At 40.0% G+C, this 10130-nt stretch overlaps 1 protein-coding gene across 1 annotated transcript; it reads left to right on the top strand.

The window, feature by feature from the left end:
* Nucleotides 1-2715: 2715 nt before the first annotated feature.
* Nucleotides 2716-6854, top strand: LOC141646930 ((-)-drimenol synthase-like). Its single transcript, XM_074454935.1, has 7 exons — nt 2716-2929; nt 3405-3672; nt 4473-4845; nt 5083-5295; nt 5545-5686; nt 5794-6048; nt 6142-6854. Exons 1-7 carry the CDS (start codon nt 2828-2830, stop codon nt 6436-6438), a joined length of 1650 nt encoding a protein of 549 aa, XP_074311036.1. The 5' UTR covers nt 2716-2827; the 3' UTR covers nt 6439-6854.
* The last annotated feature ends 3276 nt before the right edge of the window (nt 6855-10130 follow it).

Raw genomic sequence — 10130 nt, 5'->3', positions numbered from 1 at the left:
AACCTCTGCAGCTTCTCGATCAACGCCTGCTCATCCCTCAAAAACTCCTCTTCAAATAATGGACGCAAATCCCTCGCCGTTCTCCTTCCCTCAGCCACCCCCACTCTACTCCCCTTACGAGGTGATGCCCTTAACCCGTCACCATACTGCAAATCATCCTCATCGTATGGACCACACTCACATTCCTTAACCCCATGCCCCAATATCCCACACCCATAGCAAAACAAAGGCAATCGCTCATACTTCACAGTGAACTTATCCACCCTTCCACTCGGCATTCGAATTTCCACCGCAGGTTTAAGGGCCTTCCGAACATCATGCAGTATACGTATACGAACCATACTCTCCAACTCAGGGACCGCAACCTCATCCCTCGCAACAAAATTCCCCAATTGCGCCCCAAGCTTGCTCAAATTCGCCAAGTTCGAACGCCCTTTCATGGGGAGATCATAAATACACGCCCACAAAGGTAGATGGTATAAAGGAGTATCCGTTATCTTACCTTCATCTTGCGGCTCATTAAAACACCAGACGAACTTATCGAAGTGCCATGGTTGTCCCTCCATAACCTTAGCCTTGTCTCGAATATCCTCGAACTTAAACATAAACAGCTTCTCCCTCGCATCCACCACACTCCCAATAATTATACCTTTCGGGTTCCATAATCTGAGCATCGTATCAACAGCAGCGCGGCCATTAATCACCTTCGATGCCCAAACCTTGCCCACCAAGATAAGGTCAGTCTTTACCGCATCATCCTCCGCTCCCCCGACCTCCCAATCGAACACCGTGCTACCCCTACTGCTCCCCTCATCCACCACTTCCTTACCCTTCCTACTCCCCATGTTACCACAAGAAAAACACCACGGATCGCTATAACCCCAGCTCGACAAAACCAGCCGTGCACAAACCCTAACCAAGAACCCTACACACCAAACGAAGCAAAAGACGAGAGAAAGGAAAGAAAACCGACCTACGAACACCACCGTAGAAGGATACCTTGAGCGGGAAGGAAAAGACAGAGATTAACCTAAGACGGGACTCACACAGGGAAACCCTAGAGAGACGTTTTTTGTCCAATAAGAAGTCTTTAGATTCGTTTTCGATTATAGTTATTCTTTGTAGGTGCCGAATGACATTCTATTAATGAAATTATTCTTCTATTTCAAAAAAGAAATAAGATAAAATTTTGGTGTCTACATCGAGACTAGTTGTATAGACTTTGATGTCAGTTGCAACTTGGTCTCGAACCCGTTCTTTTGAATTAAATATTTCATAATATCTTAAGATATTATCACAATTTTTTTTTCCAATAATTTTCTCATAATTTTAACAATACCATATATTAAATAGAAGCTAAAATATAAAATGATGCTAAAACGGAGTAAAATTTTAGTGTCTACAATTATAAGTTAAAACTTAAGGAGCTACTATTTCTACTCCTTGTTGATTTTAGGATACAACCTTTTTTAGATTTGTGAAATGAATTTCCTCTCCTAATTAGCGTGCGTTAGCCTATACATGTGTCCAGGGCCGGCCCTGGGCACGTGCAAGCGGTGCGGCCGCACATGGCCCCCGGATTTAAGGGGCCCAATTGCATGACATATCTGTAGTAGATAATAATTAATTTAGCGTGTTTATTAGCATAATACTCACCGTGGCTCAGTGGTAAGAGTTGGCAGAATATATCATCAAAGGTCTAGTGTTCGATTCTTGATCCTTGTTAACATTTTCTTAAATTTTAATTTTCGACAAAACAAAGCTATGAGGAATCGAACCTGGGTCTTCCAGCTTCTGTATTGTTAACCTAGACACTAAACCACTTAACTGTTGCTGCTCATTAAGAAGGCATTTGTATTTATATATCTGATTTCTTTTAGAAATGAAAAATAAGCTAAATTATAAACAATTCCTCTTTTAAGATTTGTTTTTTTTTATTTTTCCCAATTTTTTTTAAAATGATACGGGGCCTCTCTTGAAGATTTCGCACAGGGCCCCCAAAACTACAGGGACGGCCCTGCATGTGTCTAAGAAGAAAACTGAATTTTGCTAGACAATATTATTTGTACAATAATTCGCCATCAATCAATCTACCATTTCAAAATTCACAAAAAAATTGACCTTTCACTTTTACATTCCCAATAAATTTAAAAATGTTCTTATATCGACAGATAAAATCCACCTTATATAAAAAAACCTTTTACAAGAAAATATATAGAGATAATAATAACAATTATCTAACCATAAAACAAAACAATCAAATGTTAGCAACTACTCCATATTAAATTCATATTTGAAAGTGATTATTATCATTATCATTGAGTAAGCCTTGTGAGAGACAGTCTCTTAATAAGTCTATTAAGAAACTATTTTACAATTTTAAGAAAAAAATGGTAGTAGAGATAATAAATCAAGTACAAATCATGATTAATGATAAAATTGATACATTTATTATGCAAATAGGTATGAAATTACTATGTCACGATTAACAATAATAGAGCCACAAAAAATAAATAACCGGGATAAGATTGGTCTTAATAACTTAGTGAGAGATCGTCCCTCCCAAGTTTTGATGTATATCATCATCATTGTCTTGATGATAAGATTTTAATTGCTAGTGTCTTCTTACCAATAACATGGGGCCATATTTATTGCTTAAAAGAATACGAGACCTTTAATTCTTTAAATTAAATTTGTAACCCATACTTATGTTTCATGTGGTCTACGGATTCCTATATAAGGAATGGTGCACTTGGGAGCAAAATACAACTTCAACAAGCAAATAAAAAAAAAAAAATTAATTAACAAATACTAAGGTTGAACGACAATGGCTAATCAATCTTCAATAAATCAAAATTCTCGTAACATTGCCGGGTTTCACCCATGCCATTGGGGTGACCATTTCCTCAATATCACTCACCATGATGAAGTAATCTCGCTCTCATCCTTCCTCCAATACCGTTAATTTATTAATTGTAATTTTGTTAATTACGGAGTAGTTGTTATCGTTTTAATAAATGGAACCCGAATAACCTTGTACGTAATTTACTTAGGTGAAAAAGTTAAATGGTAAAATTTGACCTTTGAGTAAAAAATAGACATAATATATACTCCCTCCATACCACACCAATGGTAACATACTATAAATTGGTTGTTGTTTTTTTCAATAATACCCTTTTATCCTTCTTATATTTACACAAATACTCAGTAGTGGATCTCTCACCAACCCAACATTAATCCTTCTTATATTCAGCTTACTTTCCATATTTGCCCTTTCTTTTACCCTTTTTTTCTTAAAAACCCAATTTTTTACTATGTTACCATTGGTTTGGTATGAAGTGAGTATTTATCTATAGAAAATTGTTTAATTAATTTTTTTTTTCTCAATTCGATTTATTATTTAGGAAGTTCTCATGGAAAAGGAGAAAGAAATCTATCTACTTAAGGTGGAAGTTGGGAAGCTTCTAGAAGCGGCTCAGGCGTCACAAGAGGAGTTCACATTTATCGACACGCTTGAACGTCTAGGCGTGTCGTATCATTTTGAAAAAGAAATTGAGCAAGCTTTAGAGCAAGCCTATGAGAGATTTCATGGTGATTGTGAGAATGCTGATCTCAATCACGTATCCCTTCGATTTCGTATCTTTAGGCAACATGGTTTCCATGTCCCTTGTGGTAAGTCTAACATCAATTATAACTTACGTATATTTTTCCTAATCATGATGCACTATGTTAAGCTAGGGATCGGATAGAATAATTTAAAGATCGTTTTGAGTCCTCTAGACCCCGTTAATTTGATTCGATAAGAAAAAGTGGTACGAAGATTGTATTTTCAAATATTTGTATATGCTCGGAACTTCTAATCTTTAATCAGATCCTAATTGGACTCAGATCTAGACCGTACATCCATATTCTATTGGGATTCATCACGTCTGAATTATCTACACCTAGACCAAGAATCTTTATCTACAGTTGCCAAAAAAAAAAAAAAAAAAAAAAGAGGAATATTTTTTTTTTTTTTTTGGGTGTTGACGAGGAATATCCCCTACCGACAGCTGGGGCAATCTCCTTCGGGGTACTGGAGGCAATTTAATGGGTTGACCCCTTCCAAGTTTGGCTTTTTCATTCGCAAGAGTCAGAAATCGAACCCATGACCACTTGTTTAAGAGATGAGAGCTCTTACCACTCACACCAGCCAACTTTGGTAAAAAAAAAAAAAAAAAAAAAGAGAGAGGAATATTAACCACACCCATATGGGCCATATCCAACTCAAATCCGGCGGGGTAGGACGAATTTATGTTATATATCCAAGTTGATAATAAGGCTATTAAATGTAATGAATTGATTGAATTCTATAGGGCCCATAAGATCGGTTTTATACTCTAACAAAATATATTGGGTATGATCTAAATATCCGTCCTAAATCCCGCTGATTGATAACAAGGTTAACGAATGTTATGAGTTCATTATAACAGATGTTTTCAACAAGTTCAAGGACGGAAACGGATTATTCAAGGAGTCACTGATTAGTGATGTACAAGGAATGTTAAGCTTGTATGAGGCCTCACATGTTAGAGTTGATGATGACAAGATACTAGACGAAGCCCTCGCCTTCACAACCGCTCATCTTACTGCTGTGGCTAGCAACTTAAGCTCGCCGCTTGCTGAACAAGTGACTCATGCCCTCCATCAACCTCTCCACTTGGGCATGCCTCGAGTCGAGGCTCGATTTTACATCTCCATTTATGAGAAAGATCCTTCACATAACAAACTTGTTCTTCAATTTGCCAAGCTGGATTTCAATTTCCTACAATCATTGCACCAAAGGGAGCTGAAAGATCTAAAAAGGTAGTAGTAATATATAACTTGTTCTCTTGCATCTTATTTTCACATAAATTATAGAATAAGTTTTACCGTGTGAGACAGTCCTTTTATATACAAATCACTTATTCATTTGATGATGATAGAATAAGACTGTTTTACACAATAATTATCGTAAATTTAATATGTAGTTGTGAGCTGTATTTTAATATTTTGAGGTTATATATTAAAATAAAAATGTTATACTCTTATGTGGCATTGTAGTTGGTGGAAAGGACTACATTTGAAGGCATCATTCAGCAGAGACAGGATTACAGAGGCTTATTTTTGGATTGTAGGAGTCTATTTCGAACCTCAATTTTCTCTTGCAAGAAAGCTTTTTGGAAAAGTTTTCAAGTCAACAACACTAACAGATGATACATATGATGCTTATGGAACCCTCGAAGAACTTAGGGTCCTTACGGAAGCGTTTCAAAGGTATAAATTGATACTCGATAACGTAATTATATTAAATGGAAATGAGATAACGTTATCAGGTGGTACCGAACTGAGATAACTGAATCTTGGTACATACCACCCTGTCACATTCAATTATATGTAGGATCTATTAAAATATGGACCCTACATAAGAACATGTGAAGGAGCGGTATCAAGTGTCGGTAAGTATTACCTGGTGACAACCTATCGAATATGAAGTGTAACAATAACCAAGTAAATGAATTTCAGGCCATGGAATAAGGATTTTGCGGAAGAACTTCCGGAACATGTCAAGTGGGGTTACTATGCTTTTGTGGAAACATGTGAGGAGGTTGAGGAAGAACTTGCCAAGGAAGGAAGAGCCTTTTGCGCTGACTACCTTAGACAACATGTACAGTTTTAACTAGTTAATTCAAAAAGTATTTCGTTTAAGGTTCTGTTTGGTAAAACCATTTATTATTTCATTTTTGAGTGTCATGTAAAATTGTTCTGTTATAGGTGAAAGCGTTATCTAAGGAATATATGCAAGAAGCGGAATGGTGCCACCAAAATTATGTTCCGACATATGAGGAGTATATGAAGAATGCCATCGTAACATCTCCGTATCCTTTAGGAACAGTTGCCTCTTTCCTTGGCATGGGAGAGATTGCTTCCAAGGAGTGCTTTGAATGGGCAACTCAAAACCCTATCCCAGACGTTATAAAAGCCGCGTCCACAATATTACGACTCATGAATGACATGGGTGGTCATGAGGTAACTTGTTACAAAAACATAAAACTAACTTTTGGCAGCTGTAAAAAGAAAATGTGACCAGTTTATAATAAAACGATTTCTTTTCCCTCTCAGTTTGAGCAGAGTAGGAATCATGTTGCATCATCTGTACAATGTTTGATGGAGCATAACAAGGTGACGGAGAATGAAGCAAATGAGATCCTAAGCAAGCATGTCGAAGATGCATGGAAAGTTATAAACAAAGCAATGTTACCACCTTACGTCATACCAAGGCCATTAATAACTCGGATCCTTAACTTGGCTCGTTCCGCTCATGTCATTTACCATGGCACTGCTGATGGTTTTACTAATGTTAATCAAGTTCTCAAGGATAAAATCGATTTAGTCTTTGCTCGCCCCATCTCTATGTAAACCCTACAATCGGGTATCAGATCTGGATCGGATATGGGTATACATTTGCATGCATTTGGTTTTTATATTTCGTGTGTGTTATTATTATCGCGTTTTCTAAATAAGGACCAACCTGGAAACACTGGACCTCGGGTGAATTTAGCTTACAAGTCATATGTATGGATTTGTCTACTCTGATACAGGTTAGTCAGGTCTGGTCAACTCAGGTTGGCTCAATTAGATTGAGTTGATTTGTGAGTCTATCTCTAGATATTTTATTTCATTCCGGTTTCAAGTATTATGTTAATTGATTTGTGTATTTTATATACTTTCACTTGCTGTAGTGAAAGAAAAGTAATTGATTTTATGTTGTTGTTTGTTAGTTGATCAATTGATATTTAATAAAACTTCATTATTTAAATAAGTTCGAGAAAATATCTTTCATGTTTTCTAATTCACTATTGAACTATTTTTCATTTTGTAGTTGTGGTTTTGTTCTTTTTTCATCAATTGATTGCAGTGTGTTTGATTATTTTTGTATCTACTTTTTTTTTTGGTGAAAGAGGAACCCGCAGCCGCTACCTTTGGTGCGCACTTGGTAAAACAGGTAAGTCACCCAAGGGTGATAGGCTCGAAATCTATTAGGCATGGACTCAGGCCAATAATGTTTCACAAGATTTTTGCCTTCGGTGCGCACTGGGTAAAGTCTATTAGGTATAGATTCGGGCCAAGAATGCTCCACAAGATTTTTGCTCTTGGGGAGGCTTGAACCTGAGTCACCTGGAAATTTTACCCAAGTTTTAATCATTAGCCTCCACCCTTGCGGACAAATTTTGTCATACCCAAGTTTTATCAACTTTTTGTCTCAACGATATCTAATAATTTATAATTTATCGTCGACGATATTTAATAATTTGCCGTTGATGTATATCAATTGGGTAAAGGAATATGGGAGTGTTGGAGTCACTATTTTTAGGGAGTAACACGCTCAGTTGATGGTCATAGGCCCATTTCAAAAGTCCATCTTTTTGTATCATGCGAGCCCATATGAGTCTCAGTCCAATATCACACTGTCATGCAATGTGTCACGGTCCGCTACTTTTGCCGGACCGTGGCGCGCACCTTTGCCCCTTCTCTAGGCAAGATGCAAGCGACAAGGCTCTTCGTACTAGTGAGGGATCGCCCACTAGCACAATACTCGGGTCTCGGGGTGTGAGTCGGGATCCTAGTGTCGATCCCACAAACACGGCTTGTTAGTAAAGTGAAGGCTAAGAGTCGTTCACAACAAAGCAACAACAAGCAATACGAAGGCACAAGGTAGGAAGTAGATTTTCATTCACTAGTACTCCCTAAAGAGGGAAATTTGATATTTACATCCTGGTAGCAGGAAACATTGATTTTACAAGTTTAGTTCAGAATAGCGATATACCTATTTATGGAAACCTATTCTAAAACTACTAAGAAAATACTTACTACAAATGTACAAGGAAAATGAAATTACATAAGCATAAAATAAATCTAAGGGCTCAAGTGTGCGGATCGTCACACAATGTCACAGGCCCGTTAATAATAACAGCCACTTACCGAAAAAATAGCTTTCGGTGAATATATGAAAGTGCCGGTAAATGGAAATGGCGCATGCATGGTTCACGGCCCATTGGTGTGCAATGACACCGTCGTGTCTGAACAATTTCTCCACTTCGGTTTTAATTCTTTGTATTTTAGGCGTGTTAAGTGTGTAATATCGTGCTTAGGCTAGGTGTCACGGTCCGCTACTTTTGTCGGACCGTGGCGCGCACCCTTGCCCGTCTCAAGGCAAGATGCAAGCGGCAAGGATCTTCGTACTAGTGAGGGATCGCCCACTAGCACGATACTCGGGTCTCGGGGTGTGAGTCGGGATCCTAGTGTCGATCCCACAAACACGGCTTGTTAGTAAAGTGAAGGCTAAGAGTCGTTCACAACAAAGCAACAACAAGCAATACGAAGGCACAAGGTAGGAAGTAGATTTTCATTCACTAGTACTCCCTAAAGAGGGAAATATGATAGTTACATCCTGGTAGCAGGAAACATTGATTTTACAAGTTTAGTTCAGAATAGCTATATACCTATTTATGGAAACCTATTCTACAACTACTAAGAAAATACTTACTACAAATGTACAAGGGAAATGAAATTACATAAGCATAAATAAATCTAAGGGTTCAAGTGTGCGGATCGTCACACTCTCCCCCACCTAATCTGTTGCCGCCCTCGGCAACACAAAAAATCTTGAATGGTGCTTCAGTGAGACATCCTCGGTGAGCTCTGACTGTTCATGCAGTGTTGGGGATTGGCTTGTACAACTCGGCTTGAATGTGCGCTTCGTCCCAAACAATGACTGGTCTCTTCGTCCCCTCAAGGATAGGCTGGAGTTCCTTGACATAGAAGCTGCCGAACATCATGTTCTCCAAGTTCACCACGTGCTCCTTGTCTCTCGGGAACGTCCACTTTGCCGCTGCTTGAAAAGTCCTCTCTCGGGATTCCTTCAAGTACTGGCCCCAACGGACCTTCATATTGTCTCTCGTCACTTCAGCACCTGCATTCAAGGGAATGTGAGATCTCCAGGACGCCGAATCAGCATTTCGGCGCGGCCCCCTGATGGTACGAGGCCTTCTCTCTTGGGTCGAATGATCCGCAAACCAGGACGTTGATTCAGTACATCGACGCGGCCCCCTGATGGTACGAGGCCTTATCTCCTGGGTCGACTGACCCGCAAACCAGGACGTCGATTCAGCACATCGACGCGGCCCCCTGATGGTACGAGGCCTACTTCTTTGGGCATCTCGGCCCTCATTGTCTACTCCTCGGTGTGGGGGTAGACTCTTCTTTCGTCCCCCAGGCCACTTAGCATCGTAGTTATCCTGGGTCTTGTTCGCCCTCGGCTCCACCGAACCTTTAGGCATTCTCCAAGGTCGCATCCCTTGTTTCGGCGTCGGTATCACCCTCATAGCCGAAATTCGATGCTGCCCCTTGTCTTCGTCGCTATCTACCGTTTTCACTACGATAGACCCCATTAGTAGCATCGATCCGTCACTCGGTTTCAATACTACCAAGGCTTTCTGAAAGAACTGCATCCCGAGTACTAACTTGAAGTCATCCAGCGGAACGGTGGTGAAGTCGAGCTCCCCTGCCCACTCACCCACCTGGACCGCGACCTTCTTAGCCACTCCTTGGACGCGTCTCATTTTCCCATTGACCGGCTTCAGGCAGCCGTTAGCATCCCGCAGAACTAGCCCCAACCGATCCGCTTCCTCTTTCGTAACAAAGTTATGGGAGGCGCCCGAGTCGATCAAGGCTCGTGCTTGCTTCCCATTCACCATCAAGTCCACGTACATGAGCCCGTTGGATTTCTTGGTGGAGGAATCTTCGTACTTCCCCATCGCGCTGATCCTTTGAAGTGAGCCCATCCGTGGTTGGTCTTCACCATCACTCGAGTCTTCGTTACACTCTTGGTGATAGTCGGCCAACGCCCCATCAAGACGTTCTTGAGCCCCTTTCGGCATCTTCTTGAACATGGCATTGAACTCCGCGTTGTTCGGACAATCGACCATCTTGTGAGGACCCTTGCACACAAAACACGCGAATGGTCTCTTCGTTGTGGAAGCAGTAGAGTTTCCCGCCTTCGAAGACGAGCTTGAGGGCGAGTTTGTAGTGCTCGCCGATTGGGCTTGACT

This window comes from Silene latifolia, chromosome 3 (genome assembly GCF_048544455.1).
Source record: "Silene latifolia isolate original U9 population chromosome 3, ASM4854445v1, whole genome shotgun sequence".
In the NCBI taxonomy this organism is placed as follows: Eukaryota; Viridiplantae; Streptophyta; class Magnoliopsida; order Caryophyllales; family Caryophyllaceae; genus Silene; species Silene latifolia.
The sequence above is the reverse complement of the archived record's forward strand: the minus strand, read 5'-3'. Positions and strand labels throughout refer to the sequence as shown.

Excerpts from the sequence above, each read along its gene's own strand:
- LOC141646930 (XM_074454935.1), top strand. The coding sequence starts at position 2,828 with ATGGCTAATCAATCTTCAATAAATCAAAATTCTCGTAACATTGCCGGG. Across the intron at positions 2,930-3,404 it reads ATATCACTCACCATGATGAA|GAAGTTCTCATGGAAAAGGA; the intron begins GTAATCTCGCTC and ends TTTATTATTTAG. Across the intron at positions 5,296-5,544 it reads CTTACGGAAGCGTTTCAAAG|GCCATGGAATAAGGATTTTG; the intron begins GTATAAATTGAT and ends AATGAATTTCAG.